The sequence below is a fragment of the Lepeophtheirus salmonis genome, chromosome 5 (assembly GCF_016086655.4).
Source record: "Lepeophtheirus salmonis chromosome 5, UVic_Lsal_1.4, whole genome shotgun sequence".
Classification (NCBI taxonomy): domain Eukaryota; kingdom Metazoa; phylum Arthropoda; class Copepoda; order Siphonostomatoida; family Caligidae; genus Lepeophtheirus; species Lepeophtheirus salmonis.
Genome location: NC_052135.2, coordinates 3,585,075 through 3,606,853, shown reverse-complemented (window position 1 = coordinate 3,606,853; position 21,779 = coordinate 3,585,075). Strand labels below are relative to the sequence as shown.

General features: G+C 33.2%; 1 protein-coding gene across 1 annotated transcript in view; it reads right to left on the bottom strand.

Moving 5' to 3' along the window:
- The window catches only part of LOC121119046 (post-GPI attachment to proteins factor 6), a 136,206-nt gene that overhangs the window by 20,364 nt on the left and 94,063 nt on the right, over positions 1-21,779 (bottom strand). The window contains exons 8-10 of the mRNA XM_040713663.2: positions 3,646-3,893; positions 3,229-3,365; positions 2,951-3,129 (exon numbers count right to left, since the gene is read on the bottom strand). Coding sequence (XP_040569597.1) covers positions 2,951-3,129; positions 3,229-3,365; positions 3,646-3,893 — 564 coding nt within the window. The remainder of the gene's footprint in view (positions 1-2,950; positions 3,130-3,228; positions 3,366-3,645; positions 3,894-21,779) is intronic.

Genomic DNA, 21,779 nt, shown 5'->3' with positions numbered 1-21,779 from the left:
ATGTGAAAAATATGAGAAAGTTTCACCACTTACAAAAGTTTTACATTTTAGACGGAGGAGGAGGGGCTGTAATGTATATTGTATTTCTTCCCCTAGTATATGCCTATAGTGGGTTGTCCATTGATATCTGAACTCTTACTAAATCAACAATTAATGAAGATTGAGGGATTGAAATTAATTCATATTCCGATAAATTAAAGCATTAACAATTATTTACAAAACAAAATGAAGCCTGAGCTTTTTCTAGCTTACGTACAAGTTGGAAAAATGACACTTGAACATTATTGACGAATTTCTTTCACACACTCAATTCCGTTGGAAAAACAAAACCCCAATGGACGTCTCCAACTTGTTGGAAATCTCAAATACCCCTGTCTACTACATACTCAGCAAGTCTGATACGTTGAAGAGAAAGAAGGACTCTGTCCAAAAGGCCAAATTGGACCAAGAGGAGGTAAAGAAAACAGCCAGGCCAATCTTCTCATGTTCATGTGGGTCCATACCACGTTGTCGAGAGAGCTATCGAAAAAGTGGTTGGAAAGACCATGGTTAGGTTGTTTACTTTTGACATTAGAAAATTAAATAAATCCATCTCCTTCGTTGCAAGAAAAGGCAGAATGACAGGTATTCAAGCAAAGGAGTCATTACTGAATCAATGTGGACACTTATTTCACAAAGCATCCTGTCTCCGCCATGTTATAGGGCTTTGTGGCCTTTGACAGCAAGGTAGCCTCCCTGATGTGGTTCTCAGTTGTATACAGACTCACAGGGTTCGACTAAGTGACTGCCTTAGAGAAAACTCATTGGCCGTAGGTCCAAGGAAACTATCCTTATGAAAATATAGTTTTCCGCCAGGATAGTGCGCCTACACACACCTAAAAAGCACAGGATTGGTGGGCTAACAACATTCCCTTCTGGCCTAAATACTTTTGCACCGCCTACAGCCCTGATACCCCCCCCCCTCGACTACACTTTTTAGGGTTCATGACGAGGGAAAGGCCTTCAGTGTCCGTCATCCATGCCATTATTAATTATTACTGCTAAGGGCGGCGGCTAGACTAATCATTAAGAGAGCTCAAACACACATTTATATACTTTTTTGAAATTTGATTGCTAATTAATAAATTATACCTTGTTGAAGTTTAAAATTTAAAGTGCTCAGATTTAATGAACCACCCACTAAGACGGCTTAAAGTAATGGTAAAGACTCGTATAAATGCTGGTGTTGAATTCCCCTATTCCTAATTTAACCCATAAATGTACTTCTATATAGATATAACATAAGATCTGATGATTAAGAGTACAAAGACCCGTTACACACCATTATTTTTTGTTAGTATTTAAATCCATTTATATTTATATGCATATATTTCCTAATTTAAATTTATGAAAGAAACAAAGCAAAGCTTTTTTTCTTGTATGATTATGAACTTCAAAATGTCTTTTTATTTTGCTTCTTTAAAGATAACCATCTTAACTCTACCTCTTACATATATCTATTGCATATACAGGGTGTGGCAACATAATTTCCACTACCCAAAAGCAATTAAATAAGTTTTAATAATCAGAAAAGTTATATTTTTGTTACATAACTATAGTATTCATTTATATTTGAAGTTTTAAAAATCATATAAAAAAAGGGTAATGATGTTAATCGTATGTATTTTTTTAGCTGGGCCGTTTCATTGCAATGGGTAATTTGAAGAAGGAATTTCCTTTTCCTTAGCCGTTGTCATTATTATTCAACTCCTGAGGAGTGATATTCCTAATTGAACGTTCGTGTGTGCACATAATATATGGAGAGTAACCTTGAGGATTGGTTGCGGAGTTTTAATTGTAAATCCCTGTTGGAATCTAAGTAGAATTTTGCCCTTGATTTGTAGAACCTATTATCCACATGTAAACAACCACTATTTTTTGGGATTGTAAAATCTATTTAGATTAACTTAGTAGCTAATTAGTGGATAATAAGTTTTACGAACATAGGTCAGAAAGGATGATGGACATTGATACAATTTTTTCAAATGTCTTTGTTTATTTTCTTCTCCCTCCTCCTTTGCCACAGCTGATTGTAGCTGATCTAGTGAACTGGCATGACATAAAAACTGCTCTCCTCGAAAACATTATTCTAAATGTGAGGGTAACCCTGTTGATTTTCGGTTTCTTTTTTTTACATTTCCAAAATAAACATTATTTTCATCACTAAACACAGGTGACTTACCTTATTGTCCATACACTAAACTACTCAACTTCGGTATATTTTATTCCCTGCGATTTTTTCATTTTTTCATTTTGTTTCTATTCAAATAATTTTTCACGAAAAGGTTTTAGAGAGATAATTATTTTATACAAAAAGATGCGTAATTTAATTTGTAACATTTCTTAATTCATAATTTTGGATAATTAGTTATTCAAAAAATAAGTCATGGGCGATTGGGCAAAGATCTTTAAAATATTAGTTTTTCTGAAATAATTCTATTGGTTCAAATACTCAATTTAGACAAATTGCTCTAATTTATATATATTCTTGTACAATATTTGATTTGATGGCAACAATTTTAAGTCTCTACAATCATTTTTCGCCAAGTATTTTGCGTTCAAAAACTTTGAAAAATTCAAATTATGAAAATAGATTAAAAAAATTACTTTTTTTTTTTCATGAATAGCACCAATAATATTCAGTAGTTAAGTTACAATTAGTTTAATTATATGAAATTCTATTCTATAAAACCATTTTTGGGTAATATTTATTTTGGACGGCAAATGCACGTTCCTCACTATTCAAACGTATGATGGCAATTGACTGTATTTCCAAGAAAACTATAGAATCTCGCCTCTATAATGAAAGCACAAATACCCCACAACTACTTCTTCAGCATGATTGACACGCATTAAGAAGAGGAAAATATGTTGTCATACCCTCTATAACTATTACCAGGCAACAACTTACCGTTGAAAATATCATATTTGCAAAGTAAACAAATGACTCCGTGTAGAATCCACGATAAATAGCCAATCCAACTGCGGGCAGAAACAATAAATTGCTGAGACAAAGTAACAGTGTGGCAGCCAATAGATCGATTTCAGACGTTGCTGACGAATCATCCGTACAGCTCCAACCTTTATAGCCTTGAGAGAGAAAGAGAAAGATGTTAATATTGTATGAAAGTACAATTAATATGTATTTTCATGAAAGAAAACACACACAAAACGTTACGAGTCATTTACCAGCAATACAAGAGCAAGTTGAGAACATGTTTCCTCCAGAAAAGAATTGATAGCATCTTCCGTATTTTCCACATCCGCCCATGACACACATGTTGGAGTAAATTGACAAAATCACGGGGGTCTCGGATCTAGAACAACTAAATAAAGGTTTTTTGTTTCTTTTTGTTTTAAACATACATTTTTTCTACTTATCAAAATCTAATGTAATTTATGTATTTGCTAAGTTTTCCTTTTCCCCCTTTCTTTATTTAACATCTCGGATTTACGCATTAAAAAGCTATAAAATACTCATATCAAGACTTTTTTTTCTTTTCTTTACTAGAAACATGTAAATCCTTTATAAAGCATTTCCTATCTAAAACAACTAAGTAACAGAGATATATGTACATTTATATTATAAAAAGATAAGTAACTCACGAAGAAACTCCAAGTTCTCGTGAATAGGATCTACATTTGGACTTGAGTGTCAAATACCACATCCCTGAAGAAGGAAAAGGAAGAAGGAGGCGATCAAAATCTGATATTTTATCGTCATTTGTCACATTGAGAAGAAGGGGATATCCATTCTCTCCACAAAAGGTTTGTGAGTGATCCTGGGGCTCATAGTGATAACCATTGGTTAAGCAACCTGTGAGGAGTATTTGTTCCTTGGACCGTCTTGGAAGCTGAAAAAGAATAAAAATAGAGTTAGACGATAGTTAGCACATGAGCTGAAAATAAAACACGGTTTTTTTGTCAAAGCTGGTTGTATTTTTTAAAATATATTTATAGAACAAATTACTCATAAAACTTTCAAGCACTCACATAGCTTGAAAGGTATTTTTTAGATCAAGAATCTATGTATAATTACACACAAAATAGTTTTTAATTCATTCATTTGGAAATAAAAAAAGTACCCTCACACAATTAGTACAATCACTTACAAACTAAAGGACAGATTATTATGACCTTTGGATAGTTGTCTTTCGGATCTTGGTACTTACAGAAAATGAGGTGAAAAATAAAATAAAATCATCTATGTGTGAAGACTATAAGAATTTAGTTATCGCCAAATAAAAAAAATTACTCCTTGGTATACAACCATTGAGTAGTTTGTTTATTATTTCAAAACCATTAGATAAGTATTTTTTAACCCTCTATTTTTCTTTTTCTTAAATAGTCATATTGTTTTGTGATTTTTTAAAACCTTTATTTTAAATTGGACTATATGATTAATAAAAATTATGATTTTATTGCCGAGTGGCAATAAATTTTGCGAGTCTATATTTACAATTTGTTGCATAAAGTAAAAAAAAAACCAAATTCATTTATATCAAGATAAAGAATATTAAATGGTTCAGGAGTCAAAAATTACTGCCGCTTAATTGTCAGCGGATGGTTTCTAACCTGGAATATTGACCCATTTATTCAGAAAACAGGTTTTGGGCTAGAGTATTCTGCTTTTATTATTAAATGACGGGAATTTTTCCCAACAACAATTTTCTGCAGGGCAATTTTCCTAGAACCCAATATAATATAGGCTTTTTTGTATATTATGAGAATCGGAGTAGGAGTTGGTGATATTCAAAATACTAGAGTAGGACTCGGACATTTTATGTACCAACTCCGCAGTCCTGTTAGAATCTACTCTTTTTGAAAAGGTGCATTTACCATATTGTTAAAGCATTATTGCAAATAAAGTAAAAAAGCTTCATCCCCACTATCCAACTCACAAAATGAATCCCAACAATTCTCTCTTTCTTCAGATTGTTATCTTCTTATAGGAGAGTATTAATGTTTTTATATTTGTGTATCTGTTAATAGGTTTAGTTAAAACCATATTACATATATTAATAATACTTATATAAATAGAATGCTTTTCAGAGTCTTCAATTATAATCCCTTAAGAGCTCGTAATATTACTTTTTGAAAATGACCCAAAGACTTCTGAAATAATTATTATCCTATTATATCTTTACTATAGTAGATTACCAACACTTTGAAATATAGCCGCACATATTAGAACAAGCAATCAGGAAACGACCTCAATTCTTAAAATATCTTATTGTATATACCCCCATTGCCATAGATTGGTTATGAGTTATGATTAATTTAATTTAACTGAACCGAGACTAATTGAAGATCTCAATAGCCGAAATATTTGGTGCGGTGATGTCGAGCACGATAGAGATTGCTTTTCTTAAATTATACATCTCCACTAAAAAGAAAACCTTTAAGCATATTCATTTTATAGTGGAAGATAATTATTGAGCCCAAATTGTGTTAGAACCAATCAAATTGCAAATAGGATTCTTGGTTAAACAAAATATTATGTACCAAATCTTAGAAGCACAATACTTTTGGTCAACCCTGTATATGAAGTAAAAAAATAAATTGGGAATATCCTCTTTTGTTTATTTGTGTTCAAGATTGTTTTTGTGTTAACTAACGACATATATACAATATACATACACCCAAATACGGGAATTTGGATAAACTTTCCTCACATTTGAGAAATACATTGAACACATATTGTATTCATGGAATATTTGTCTATATGTATTTCTCACCTCTATGTGATTCATTCTTTTGAACCTTTTATATGTCGGAAAAAATGGAGAATACATTTTTATTTAGAAAGGAAGACAAATATCTACTTATACACACAGGGTGTAGCAACATTATTACTTTGTTATATGTGCGGCAATCAGACTTTAAAAGTAGTAGTGAAGTAGGCGTGGCTTTATTCTAGAGATGTCATTCGAAAGTTTGATTGGAAATGCATTCAATTGCTATTATGTTTTGGAATAGTGAGGAACCTCCGTTTTTCGTTGAATCTAAATATTCCCATTAACTGATTTGACAAAATGTTTTAAGATATTAAAATAACTGCCATTTAATTCATGAGTTTTTATTGGTGGGACTTGTGAAAGTTCATTAATTGCTTCAATCTCTAATATAGGTACAAAATACTATTTTTCGATACATTTCTATAATTTGACATCTGCAAGGTTCTTTGAACAGGAATAACTACACAAATAATGATTATAGTGAAAGCATAAGATTTGGTTCTATGCAAGAATTCTAAAATGGTGCAATTTGTTAAAACCAGACAATTGCAACTGGATTTATTCACAAAATATAAACTCTTCCATGAAAAATATTTAGTTGAAGTTGCTGTCCTATGACTTATAGGTCACCCTGACTATCTTCTTCTCTGATTAGAAAACAAAGTTGCACTCCTATCAACATAAAATCAACTCTTGCTTCCTTCAGTCTAAAAGAATGTTCAATTCAGGAAATTAGAAACATTATATGATGTGATCCTGATATACAATTTGAGTCAACAACAATATAACAGAGCATTGTGAAACATCAGTTTCATTTGAAGAAGAAAAAATGGTTTATTGTCGAAAAAAGTATTTATGAATATTAATTTATTTAACTTAAGAGCCATCTAGTGAGTAAGAAGGAAAATAATTTATGAATGTGTGAAAAGACGTCACTATTTATAATACTTCCTGACCAGTTACAAGTTACAGTTACAAGGGGGGAAGGAGTATTATGTACAGGGAGCATGGAAAAAAATCAATGAAATCTTGCATGCGTTGAGTTACACTCATTTTTGAAATGAGTGTAACTTAAATGAAATTTAGAAACGAGCTAAAGTACTCCCTGGCTCATCAAGCCATTTTATTATTTTCTTTACACAATCTGTTATTATTATTATTTTGCATTATTGAGGAGTGAATGTCCAAGTATTGAATGAGTAGTTACGTATGAGGCGTGCTCATTAAAAATGGTGAGTAACACAAATGATTTGTTGGGGTGTTATCTTCAATATTATTTAAGCAAAATTTATATGTTCGTCAATGTCTAATAACTCCGGGCAATGTTGGGTACTACCACTAATATATACATATATTTCAGAATACTAAAATCCAAGATGGTATTTTATTTGATACCGTATTATTATATGGATTAGTAATATTTTATTGGAAGCGCAGTTATAAATATATGATGGCCAAAACTTCCTCATAGAATAATTTAATTGTTAATATGTACACGGTGAGATCAACAAGCAATGGTTATCCTGTACATTTGATAACCAAGTATAAGTATAGTTAAAGATGTGATGTGTGTTAAGAAAAAACTAAGTTTACCGATTAGAAAAGGAAAAACGGTTGATGCATGTGCTCTTTCTTTTCATTTTTTTTTTTTTGTTATTTAATAAGCCGTTGGAGTGTTAGCTTCTCCATCTAAAAGAAGAATCTTCGCCGATTTTTGATGTAAATTGATTTATAAATGCATTATAAAATCAATATATATTAATTCAAATAAAATTTTGGTATTTTCCCTATACTAACGTTATTTTAAATGTAGAAGGTTCTCCTCGTTATAGAAGTAATACATTTTATCAATCCAAAATCATGTAATTCGCAGCAAATATTAAAAAAGGTCTTAATTCAGCAATACCATATGTCTCTAACTGCCTTTTCCTCACGCAATCCTCACAAATCCCATCTCTAAGTATAGTAGAATGTATTGCTTCGTTTATATCTCAAAAAGAATAAATTATGAAATGTACATGACGTATCAAGTGAGATGAGGGAATCCACAGCTGAATAAAATAATACTTGTGGTATTTCTGTGTAAGCGAGGTAACGTCAAGGTCAATGTACCATTCTTTCATAGTCGCAATAATATTTGCTACTTTAAGTTTAATTAGGGATGCCTCCTATGGATTGATCTGAATAGTTTCCTTTAGTGTTGACGGGCCATCATCTTAAATTCATTCTTATAACATAAAATGTTGGGGAAAAAAAATTCAATTTTATAAAAATTAATTCAGTTTTCTGTGCAGCTCTTTTTCAACACGATTAATCCATTTATTTTGCAAATTCATGCCCCAAAGTCATAATTCTGTTGTGTAAATATTTGATTTTTTTTTCTATACAATATATATGAATATCATTTGCTTTGGCAATGAAAATAGATGGTAAAATTGCATACTTTGATAACTTTACTTTTTGCAAATACGTTATATTAAATAATATATAATGTTAAACTAGTAATCATATATATTTCATAAATTATTAAAAATTTACATTCTCTGACGTCATTGTCTTCATCGTAAATTAACAACCTTTTGTCCAAAAAGAAAGAAGGGAATAAAGACCCCAAATCAGTTTGTAGTTAGCCAATTCTTTTCCCAACAATAGAATTTTTATTAACCAGTGGTAGTACCCACAACTTCCAGGAATAATTAGGCGCCGGTTTAAAGACAAGTTTTGCTTGAATAATATAGAAGATAAATTCCAAATAAACTTTCAGTTTTACTTTCCCATTTCCATGAGCACACTCACATGTAACAACTTAATGGTTATATCAATTTGTATGACGTATTCTGCCCTCAAGAATAAAATAACAATAACAAGAGTGCGAGAAAAACAAATAATACAAAGGACGACTAATGAGTACTTTTGTCGCTAGAGCACTGACTAACAAAACCCCGATGCAACATACAAAGATCCTGCGAGTTAATTCATTTATACGTATGAGCGTTTATATTTTATTCAAATCTAAACATTTACTACAAATGTATAAGAATATTGATATCCGAGATCAATAAAAAACAGAAACAGTCCTACATATTTGATGCAGCATGAAAACGCCTGCAATAGTTTATTAATAAGACTAAATTGATGTATATTTAATCACAATATATTTATGATATACAAGGAGCGGGGATCAGATTGTCGCCTACTTTAAACCTTGATACCTTGAAGACGACATTATCAAATAAAAAACTGGTTACCAAATAGGAAAGCTATTTACGTCAGCTGACGATACGTAGTTCAGTTAGCATAATGCCGTCATCATATGAGGAGATAAAGAGCTATAAGTGGAACGAGGAGCTTTCGAGGTCCGCCGTAGTCATGGCATTGGTTAATAATGGAGGTGAAATCTCCAATTCAACGATTGCTTCAACCTTAGGAGTGAATTTACGGACTGTTCAGCGTATCTGTAAGAAGCTAAAGGACACCTGGGATGTTGATGCCACCATAAAGAGGGCACCCAAGGAGGAGGGCGCCGACAGGAAGGTCAGGGACACCGACTTTGTCGACAAGGTGAAGAAGATGGTTGAGGATGACCCTACCAGGTTCATGAAGGCTGCCGGAGACAGGCCCTGGGTGTGGCAACAGGACTCAGCACCCTTCCATGTGTCCAAAATCTCCATGCAGTGGTTAACCGAGAACTGTTATGACGTCGTAACCAAAGATTTGTGGCCTCCTAACTCTCCCGACCTTAATCCTTTGGACTATTTTGTCTGGGGCTATGTCGAGAGACATACCAACAGACATCCCCATAGCACCAAGGCCAGCCTGATGGACTCCATCAAGGAGGTATTCGGAAACATGGACAATGAGATGGTCAGAAGAGCCTGCGGCCGGTTCAGAGGCCGTATTGAGGCCGTTATTGATGCCAACGGTGATTATATCGAATGAATGGCTACTCTATACCTATATGCTCGTCATAGTTTTGATTTTCAATAAAAAAGTTAAAAAATGTATATTTTGTGTTGTTTTTTGTAGAAAAATATTTTGGCGATAATTTGATCCCCGCTCCCTGTATATTAAGATGCACTATTAACACACTGTTATTGTTTTTCATACATTCATAGAGACATACTATGCTTTACTATTATTTTTTTAATAAGGGCAAATTCAAATTTAAGCAATCAACGTTTAGGACACTCATCACGTCTTGACTATTATTGCATTACACAACCTTTCCAAAAAAATACAGGAAAAATGCCCAAAATTATTAATTTAGTAATTGTTGAGAATTGCTCAAAGCTCAACAAGAGTTAATTCAAATTCCAAGAGTCAACATTCAAAACACATATAAGAGGAAATGAAAAAGAAACATCGACAGTTGGCAACAAAATACATCTCTCTTTTTATGTCGGTGAGGTAACGCCGTTTCTAACCTTAATTTTATGCTGTATAGGGTGGAACGATAAAGTTGCTACCCTAAAGAAAACAACACTAAAGCCTTATTTGTCAACTTTTATTGAAAAAATCAATTCAGGTAACTTGATGATTTCGTAGAGCTGACATCTATATAATGTAGCCGACTTCAGCGTCGATCACCTCCTCTATACAAACTGTAACCGGGAGCATGCTGTTTCTAGAAGCACATATGGGAGCTCGCCGAATACTAGACGTATGGCGGCGATCAGGCGATCTTTAGTATTGTGGGAAGTCATGTTGGTCACTTGTAAGTTGTAACCACAGTAAAGGTCATAACTGTAACCAGAAACGTTGTTTTCATCACTTTGATCTGTGCCCTCAAGTGTTGAACCATCCGGATTTGCATTTTGAGGGTGTTGCCAATGGTCCTGTTGTCGTAGCTTGGATCAGTGGAGAGCATAAATTGCACAGCAGCCCATCTCCGATCTCGTCGTTGAACATAGTGTCACTTTCAAACATGATAGAAGGCTCCTGTCAATCTTAGGAGTCATACACAACTTGCCAACTAGTAGATAGACTGCTACAAAAAAATAAGACCGGTTTCCATCAAACAAAAATGGAATTATTTTGTCTTTTCTAGGCAACAATTGTATCATTCCACACCATACATAGAACCACATCCATGGAAAACATTTGAAGTATTTTTTAAGCAATTTTACCTCTAGATATTTACTTGTACATATATCTTTCAACAAATGATGATGATTGAGTATCATCAAAATATGAGTAATCCTGGTAATTTGTAACCATGAACTTCCATGTGTCGTACATATATACACACTTGTTAAAAGAATACAAATACTTAAAGAAGGAAAAAAAAAAATTGCTACATATCAAGATAAAGAAGTAAAAAGTTAAAAAAAGTTAAGTTAAGAAAACTTTTTTAAAAGTTAATTTCACAGTTCCAAAGAACATGAAGGGCAAAAGTTTTCACTTTGTAAATATATCCATACATATCTAGGTTATTTCGTACAACATTGTACAAAATATAAGTGGTAAGTAACCTTTTGGTTGTTATGAAATGTAAGTTCAAATATCCAATATTTATTGAAACAACGAAGTGTAAAAATCATAACTACAGTATATTTGATGGTTCAAGGAAAATTCCTCACAATTATACTATATATACGAGGGGGGCCTCCAAAGTATTCAATCTCACGTGAAGATGGCGTCACTCGTAAATAAAAGCTAGTCATATATATTTAGCATCTGTTCAATGTTACTGACCAAAGTGTCAGTCATTTTGGATGTGCAGTTTTTATGTAGCTTTATTGTGTCTTTGTGAAAGTTGACATAATCAAGTATTGCTCTGTTGGCACAGTTTAAGAGGAATAAATCTGAGTTTTGGAGTAGATTAATTACTCTAGATGAAACTTGGATACACCATTATACAACCGAAACAAAAATACAGCCCAAATAGTGGATTATAAGGATTTTCGTCAAATGAAGAGACAATACCCTTCATGAACAATTATTGTGCAGAGAAAAACGCCTAGTACCATTTGGACGAGTTACAAAGATTGGAGCATCCTTGGGAGAAGTGTCAAGAGTTATAAGGAGACAATGTTAAAAACATGTCTTGTATCTTTGTTTGGTCAAAAACTTTTCAGACCACCCTTATACAGTGTGTCCCTGTGAACCGTAAACGAATTTTCCAAAGCTGAACATTACACAGACTCTCAAAAAGTGCAAGCACTAAGACAATGAGACTTTAAATATTTATATTAACAAGTAAATCTCGATGTGGTCACCCTTGCCCTACTACATGACATTGATCCTAAGCCTGAAGGCCTTGCTCGTATTGTTCACGTATTCCTCATGCATTTCAACCCACTCCTTCTCCATCTTTAGGGCGTGCATCGGTCCAAATCGGTCTAGAAAAGACCGAGTTTCAACAGTAATAGTTATGAGATTGTCAGTTCCTTTATAGTTCATCATATTTTTCTGGTATTTGAGAAAATTGTTTCTTGATGAACCTGTTTTCAGGTTCAGATGACTTCACAATAAGTAATTTATGTCTCGCCTCTTGTATTTGGATTTGATCTCCCTTTTCTAATGGATCAAAAATGTTGAAAATAATGATCCGGATATGATTTTCAAGATGAGGTTTATGTTTGGGGTTCATTTTTGAAGAATTTAGTATCAAGGATACTTCATCCTCTCCTTTACAAATATATATATATATAGCATATCTGCTTGAATATGAACCTTTAATCACATGAACTTATATTATAGATTAAGAACCTAAGGTTGGATTATTATACATGTTAAGCATGAATTATTCTATATTTTACTTATTTTAATGCAACAATTCATTATTATCACCACTAATCAAACTGAAGAAAGGGTACATAATGAAGTTTGGTTGATATTTCGTTCATTTCAATGTGATCTTGATAATTTATAATGAAGGCAAGCTAAAATTTTACTTCCTGATATTTATTTTTACATTATATTTTTATCTTTAATTGGAATAAATAAAGATTAAATTGATCACTCGATGTAGAGTAATTTACCTAAAAAGTAAAATTATTCTTCATTTCTATAATTATTATTTTTATTTGAAAATCCAATCATATATTACTATGACTCTTGAAAATTTCCAGCAAATGAACTAATCCTGAAACATAAAATAGTCCTTGTTTGTTCATTGTCGTTATAGCCATAAATTTTGCCATTCAAATACTCTATTCTTTGAGCAGAGTAGACTTCATCTAAGATAATTTGAACTACTTTGAACTTCTCAGTTAATTTTTTATATCTTGCTTTTAAATAATTGAATGTTCCTTTCGATATCCCAATAGATTCTTGAATAACGGAAGACAGTTTTTTTTATGGCGATAGTTAGCAGCAGACATTTTTAAAAGTTGCTTATAAAGAGAAAGTGAAATTTAGTGCCAGATAAAAGCTATTGTCAAATTTTCTGGGGAATATCTTCTCTGGTTAGATGGTTGAGTTACCAACTTTAACTGGTCGAAAATAAATGATATTTTTTCATTTGTAATTAACTGTGCTTTATCGGAAATGGTCTGACTTAAGCAATCTAATAATTGCATCTTGTTCGTTAACGTCCTCATACTTAGTCTTCAAAAAAGAAAGTTAAGTTAAAACTTTTGCTTTATTCGCTGTTGAACCCCCAAATAAATTATTTCATCCATTAAAATCTTATTGGTTGTATTCCACAATTGAAATTTCAAGTCTCTTAGAATTATTTGACTAAATCCAATGACTGGATAATATAAAATGAATACAACACACTAGATATCTATCATTATTTATATAAAAATATAGCTATTAAAATCATAATTATTATTAATTATCTTCTCAAAAAGTGAGAGTTATCATTTCACTAATTTTGTGTGTTGTGCAAAATACCTCAATCAGACTTTGTTATGTATAGAAATTGAACTTCATCTTCTATACAATCTAATCTTCTTCTTCTTTTTTTTTTTTTTTGTACCCAATTGATTTCAAATTTTGTTTGAGCTTCGACAAATTTCAAAATTTTTGCGCCTCACCTCAATAATTGACATTATACTAGGCCGTTGTTTAATTGTCACTTCTATTTTTAATCATTAAATGTGGTAGCACTTTTTCTTAAGATACGTTTTTTTAGTTCTACATATATTTGTCGATTTAGTTTCTGTTTCAAACATTTATGTTTAAAATGAAAAGAGCAAATAACTATTTTTAGAGATATCAACAGATTTACCATCTATATAAATAACAATAATTGTATAGCCACACTCATCAGATATCAATAAAATAAATATAGAGTATTTATTACCAGATATCTAATAAATCGGCATAACTGATTTCTATATATTAAGAATTTCCATGTTGGAAATTAATACAAAGAAATTATTTTGTTATTATCATTAAGCTATTGAATCAAAACAGTAGCAATTATAATGGAGAGGTTTTGTGAATTTAAAAGTATATCCTGATGTTAAGTAATCCATGGTTTTAGTTTATAAATTCAATACAAATTTATTAATATGCATACATTTTTGTGAAAATGTTGATCAAATTGTAATATAGATTAATTTAAAAAAACTTTTGTTCAAAATACAAAGGTACAAGCCCTGGCCTGAAGAATGGAGTACATCAAATGAGGCTACTAGGTGGCCACATATATCCCAAAAGCCCTTGAAATTATACTGCACAAGTTCTGCACACTTTTGCAGTGTGAGAGGGTGTGCCATCTTGGCTTAAGATGTAAAGGGCATCAGAATATGTGTCTTGAAGCAAGAAAGGATCTCGTCGACCAACATGGCCTTATAGACATGCTGGTTGATATTCACACCCTCCACCATGAAAAGGAGGAGTATCTTATTCCCGTCTGACATAATAACGGGCCAAATCACGAAACTGGGCGGCTTCTGGTAGTTAGTGATGATGCTGTGTTCCTCATGGATGCTATCAATGGTCTTTCATAAAACATGATTATTTTGGGCGATAAGGATTCATATGATTGGTTTTAACAATGCCAATTTTAAATTCCATTAGAAGAAGTCCATCTAAGCCTTTTGGTCTTTGTTGCAGCTGACAGAGCCTGCCATTCACATTCTTGTATTGGGTGAAACCCAAATCATTTTTTATGATATTGCACATGGTTTTGGGGTCCATAGCCTCATACCACACATTTTCCTGGCTTTTCTCCAGTTCTTCTCTCCATCCCGTTTGATTCGCACCATGGTCCTGACTGTGACTAGACGGCCAGAGAGGGTCTTTGCAAGGTACTGCCAGTCTCTTTGTAGCTCTTGACAATATTGTCTACGAACTTGAACGGTTTTTTTTGGCGGTTTTCTACTATTTAACTTTTAAATTTTAAACATTTATGGAGCTCAACTACTGAATTTTGAAGGGACTATATCGTGTCCATGGTACCGATAAGGAAAAAACTTAATTATATATTTAATAGACAAAGAATTAGAGATTCTTGAAACAAAGATTCTTCGATAATATAAAATAATTAAGTACATATCCGACCCAATATAATCCAATCTTCCCAGACTTAATCCTACGGGGGTATATCATAACCAATATGAATAAAGACCTTTAAAAAAATATAAATGTATAAATATTGTGAAGTTGGCTACGTACTTCTTTGATTCATTTTTTGATATTAGACACCTGCATGTCTCTTGAAACCTAATCCCCTCATTTCTCTTTTCGTGGGAGAAGTTATAGGTGGAGGCTTCAGTCACCATTTTCATTACACTTTCAACGTTATGTACAGGGCGCGGGGATCAAATTGTCGCCAAAAAATTTTCTACGAAAAACAACACAAAATATACCCTTTTTAACTTTTTTATTGAAAATTAAAACTATGACGAGCATATAGGTATAGAGTAGCCATTCGTTTAATATAATCACCGTTGGCATCAAAAACGGCCTCAATACGGGCTCTGAACCGGTCGCAGGCTCTTCTGACCATCTCATTGTCCATGTTGCCGAATACCTCCTTGATGGAGTCCATCAGGCTGTCTTTGGTGCTATGGGGATGTCTGTTGATATGCCTCTCGACATAGCACCAGACAAAATAGTCTAAAAGATTAAGGTCGGGAGAGTTAGGAGGCCACAAATCCTTGGTTACGACGTCATAACAGTTCTCGGTTAACCACTGCATGGAGATTTTGGACACATGGCAGGGTGCTGAGTCCTGTTGCCACATCCATTGTTTTCTCATGGCAGTCCAGATCCCTTGCCATGGCCTTCATGGACCTGGTAGGGTCATCCTCAACCATCTTCTTCACCTTGTTGACAAAGTCGGTGTCCCTGACCTTCCTGTCGGCGCCCTCCTCCTTGGGTGCCCTCTTTATGGTGGCATCAACATCCCAGGTGTCCTCTAGCTTCTTACGGATACGCTGAACAGTCCGTAAATTCACTTCTAAGGTTGAAGCAATCGTTGAATTGGAGATTTCACCTCCCTTATTAACCAATACCATGACTACGGCGGACCTCGAAAGCTCCTCGTTCCATTTATGGCTCTTTATCTCCTCATATGATGACGGCATGATGCTAACTGAACTACGTATCGTCAGCTGACGTAAATAGTTTTCCTATTTGGTAACCGGTTTTTTATTTGATAATGTCGTCTTCAAGTTATCAAGGTTAAAAGTAGGCGACAATCTGATCCCTGCTCCCTGTATGTAGCAAGGGCAGTTTTGTACCTTCAAAAGCGGCACTGATCAACTTTCTTACCTGTGATGAATTTAGAATACAGGGAAAGGGTGGTTCTGATGCATCTTCTGACCAACAAATCAAGTCACTCCGAACCTTGTTCTTTTCAATAACTTTTCTTGTGTCGTCGTGAGTGTTAATTTTTACTTCAAAATTTCATATCTTACACTAGGAAACTGTCTAGTTTTGGATTCTCCATCCTTAAAAAAATCAAACCTCATTTTTCATTTTCGAAAAAATAAAAAGTACGACAAACATTAAATATGTATTTACATAAATGGGTTAAAATTGCTTATGATATAAGCCAATACTTAGAAAAAAGTAAAAAAGGTATACACCTACATATATACAAAAATATTTCTCTCTCTCTATATATATATATACATATACATTCCTTTGAGAATTGATAAAGCCTTGATTTCAAGCGTAAAATAGACTTAATGCATGCATAAATAAACGATCTTTCTATTTAAAAAGCACAATACATAAAGCCTTTCCTCAGAGAGTTGAGTTGAGCTGGGGAAATAGTTTCCTTTCAATTTCGTTAAAGTGGGGAAAGTTCAAAATAGAAAATATTTACCATTGATTTTACGGATTGTAATCTTGAAGGAATAACTGTTAATACTGCTATTAAACAAAGTATACCAATTTAGAAAGAACAAGAAATAAAATAAATTACATATGAATGGTGCTGCATCTAAACGTTCGCAAGTCGAAAAAAAAGAACTGCTGTTGTGAATTTATTTCTGAACCGATTTTTTTAAAGTTATCACAAAAATCAACATTTTAACATAAATTTGATATTCAATCAATGAAATCGCCATTAATACGTACAATACGTTCACAGCATTTCTGGAAAAGTCTTCTTGACCTTCCCTTCCTTATCCCAGCTCTCAGGGATCTTGTTGTGCTGTGGGGACCTTCATTGGAAGCCTAATTAGCATTGCCTCAGACAAAATTGCCGAAAGGGTTGAATTACGATGGGTTAAGAGGCCAAGAAGTTGGTACATCACGTTCTCAGAATCACGAAAATTGAGTGTTCTTTTGCAGGAGTGTAACGCAAGGTCAGTCTGTCATAATGTTGCCGATCCTCCCAATTTTTGTTTTGTTTATTTAAGCAGGATACAAATTAATAAAGCCATCTATTTGAAAAATAATGGATTTCTTTTTACTATGCATATGATATCACGATTTATGAGAAGCTTATAAATGATAGAAATGGCCAATAGGAATTATTTTGTGAGCATAACACCCAAAGAATATAAAAATTTAGGTTATAAAACACACCTGTGAAACTAACTTTTGTGTTTTTTTGTTGAAAGAATGAAATACTTTTTTTTATTGTAGGAATACACAATATATTTGTTATATGTATAATGTTGCTTTACTCTTTGTTTTTGAGGAAAAAACACAATTTCTTCAACCTAAATTATTATGTTAATTCTCTCTTCAACCAAAGAAAATGCAACTATATTTTTTTTGCAAATCCTCAATTATGATTTTTTTTTGCTGCTGTGAATAAACCCTTAATGTAATATATTATTAAAGTCATTATCGAAAAAAAGAAAAACTACATGCAATTCTAAACTAATCAAATGTGCTTGCAATTTTTCTACGAAAATTTCCTACTCTGTGAATTATAATTAAACCAATTCTGTGAAACATTTTATTAATAAAAACATTCGTAGAATGTATATGAATATCAGGCTTATTGTTATTCTTTTTTTCGAATTCGTTTAGTTCACCAAATTGTTGAATTTTATAACGACTTTTCCTTTTGTGTTAAATAATTTCAGAAAAATAATGGACAACGCGCTCAAGAGAAATTATTCTATTGAACTCAATGTGCGTAGGTTCACGCCTCGGTCATTCCTACAGAAAGAAATATGATTTATTTTTATGTTTACCCTGAAAGAGATGGAGTAAATGTTGTTGATCATGAGGTCAAACATTACAAATAAAGCCATGATAGCAAATCGATAAATTTCCAACATTTCTCAATACTCCGGCTTACGGCCCACATCTATCCAGATACACACTTCATATGGGCCACTATCTTCTACACCCTATTCAGCCAGCCCTTTATATATTATGGATAACTATGTAAATTATTTTGTATTGAACGAGTGGGTGTTGCTGATTTATTTCATCTCATGCAATATATCTTTCTTTTTGCAAAGAGTTAAGATTGAGATGAAATTATTATTATTAGTTCCTGTAATTTTAAATTATTATTTTCTCATATCCCTCCTTTTTCGTTATTCAAACGTTTTCTTGATGTGCAAAACTGCTGCCAGGGCCGTGCAATATACAAATTATTAAAATAATGAGACGTGTGAAGTACTCCCAATCAGTCATGAATAAGGAGAAATGGAATTTTTGTAAGAGGCCGGAGCAAGACATAGGGTATTACTGAATTAAGGCGTTTGTTAATATTAGGTACCTGTTATACGATTTTCGAGGTAGAAAATTAATTACTACAGGGAGCGGGGATCAAATTGGCGCCAAAATATTTTTCTACAAAAATAAACACAAAATATACATTTTTTAACTTTTTTATTGAAAATTAAAACTATGACGAGCATATAGGCATAGAGTAGCCATTCATTCGATATAATCACCGATGGCATCAATAACGGCCTCAATACGGCCTCTGAACCGGCCGCAGGCTCTTCTGACCATCTCATTGTCCATGTTTCCGAATACCTCCTTGATGGAGTCCATCAGGCTGGCCTTGGTGCTATGGGGATGTCTGTTGGTATGTCTCTCGACATAGCCCCAGACAAAATAGTCCAAAGGATTAAGGGTAGGAGAGTTAGGCGGCAACAAATCCTTGGTTACTACGTCATAACAGTTCTCGTTTAACTACTGCATAGAAATTTTGGACACATGGCAGGGTGCTGAGTCCTGTTGCCACACCCAGGGCCTGTCTCCGGCCACTCCTTGGATCCAGGGCAGAACCACCTTCTCCATAACATCCAGGTAGACCTCTGTATTGACCTTTAGACCCGTTTCAAACATATGGGGAGGCATAACATGACCTTCACTGCTGACCACCCCAAACACCATGACCATTGCAGGGATCTTGGTCTTCATTACCTTCCTCACATGGCTGGTGCAGGTGGCTATCCACCTGTTTTTCTGCTTGTTGACCTTCTTATCTTGACAGAAATTCTTTTCAGCAGAGAAAAACCATAGCATCCTGGGCTGCTATGGGTGCTTGAGCTTGTTGACCAATTTTGTTGACTTCATCAGCCTGTTGTCCTTTGCCTTCTGGATCAAGATCTGGCCCACCTGCATCTTGTAGCTCCTGCACCTTAAATCCTCAGATATACAGTCCCTTATTGTTTTCTCATGGCAGCCCAGATCCCTCGCCATGGCTTTCATGGACCTGGTAGGTTCATCCTCAACCATCTTCTTCACCTTGTCGACAAAGTCGGTGTCCCTGACCTTCCTGTCGGTGCCCTCCTCCTTGGGTACCCTCTTTATGGTGGCATCAACATCCCAGGTGTCCTCTAGCTTCTTACAGATACGCTGAACAGTCCGTAAATTCACTCCTAATGTTGAAGCAATCGTTGAATTGGAGATTTCACCTCCATTATTAACCAATGCCATGACTACGGCGGACCTCGAAAGCTCCTCGTTCCACTTATAGCTCTTTATCTCCTCATATGATGACGGCAGGATGCTAACTGAACTACGTATCGTCAGCTGACGAGAATAGCTTTCCTATTTGGTAACCGATTTTTTATTTGATAATGTCATCTTCAAGTTATCAAGGTTTAAAGTCGGCAACAATCTGATCCCCGCTTCCTGTACTATAAAGAGGAGTTCCTTCCACATTTAAATTAGCATTCATACAGGGAAGATACTATAATTATAGTTAAATTAATATATATTTATTTTATTATGTATTTTTAAATCAATGTACACCAAAGATAGGCGAGAATTCCTCTTTAAAGGGGATTATCAACACAACACGACTTATTAAATAATGAACAAAAGAAAAAAGAGCACATCAATGGTTTTTCATTTTCTAATTGCTAAACTTTGTTTTTTGTTTACACATATCTCTTTTTTACTCATAAGTCATAGAATCATATATCTGTTAGTCTGTTAAATATTAATTTGTAATGGAATGAGACTTGCAAGAAAATGTCTTCACGTCTATTTTTAAACTATTTAAAAGTTAAAAATGATATTATGCAATTAAAAAGATAACAAAAGTTTCGTGAATTTTGCATTAAAAATATGCTTCTTTTGTATAATGTATTTATGAATATACTTATGTAAGTATGAAGTTATGTAAAAAATTAAAATGTAAAGTGTAATTAATATAGTATGGAGTATTTCAAATAAATTGAAACGAAAAGGTGGATATCTCCAGAGTGGGGAGGCAAAAATGAGCGGTCAGGGAAATATTGAATTAAGTGTGTGTAAATTTAAAAAAAAAATTAAACATTTTTTTTTTCCCAATTCATTTTCATAATTTGAAATTTTCAAAATTCTTTGAACTCAAATAACTCCTTGATACTAGTGAAGTAAAATTGGCACCGTCAAATTTAGTGTAATTTAGTCATTCTAAATTTTAGCAGTTTCTTCAAATTAAGTTATTAAAATAGAAAATATTCGGAGAAAACCAACATTTCAAAGATCTTAGTGGAATTGCCAATAACTAATTTCTTAATTAACTTACCTTTCACAACTATGAATTTGGATATATTTTCAATTAAATTATGTATTTTTGTATTAAATAAATATTAATCTCAAAATTCTTTATCAAAAGTTATTGAAAAAGAAATACGTAATTGGTTGATGTTCATAATAACAAATACGTAAGCACTAAAACATCTAAAAATCTTATTAATCGTGGATTTAATGTATAAACTCTGCTGAATAAATCTTCCGATGGCTTATGATCTGTTTTGACATACAAATTAACACCTTTTAAATAGCACGAAATTTTTCCATGCTCCAAGCAATTACTTAACATTCCAGTTCCATTACTGAATATCGTGTTTCGGCTGGAGTTAATGATCAAAAGCCACATTAAATTAAATATTTTCTATCACATTCACCACTTTTATCCTGTTGAATGAGAGAAAAACTAATACCATTAAATTTACTCGTGTCAGTAACCAACTTCGTGATTTCGTTAACATTGAAATGAGCTAAAACTGATCTTCTAAAACTAAAACTAAAACTGATCAAGATCTGAGTTGATATCTTCCCCAGATATGAGCATAGCTGCTAATTTCACTTTTGTTCCATACTGAATTTTATATTTTGATAAGGTAATATTGTTTGTTTCATAATGATTGAGTACTTCTTCTGCCTTTTGTAAAACGT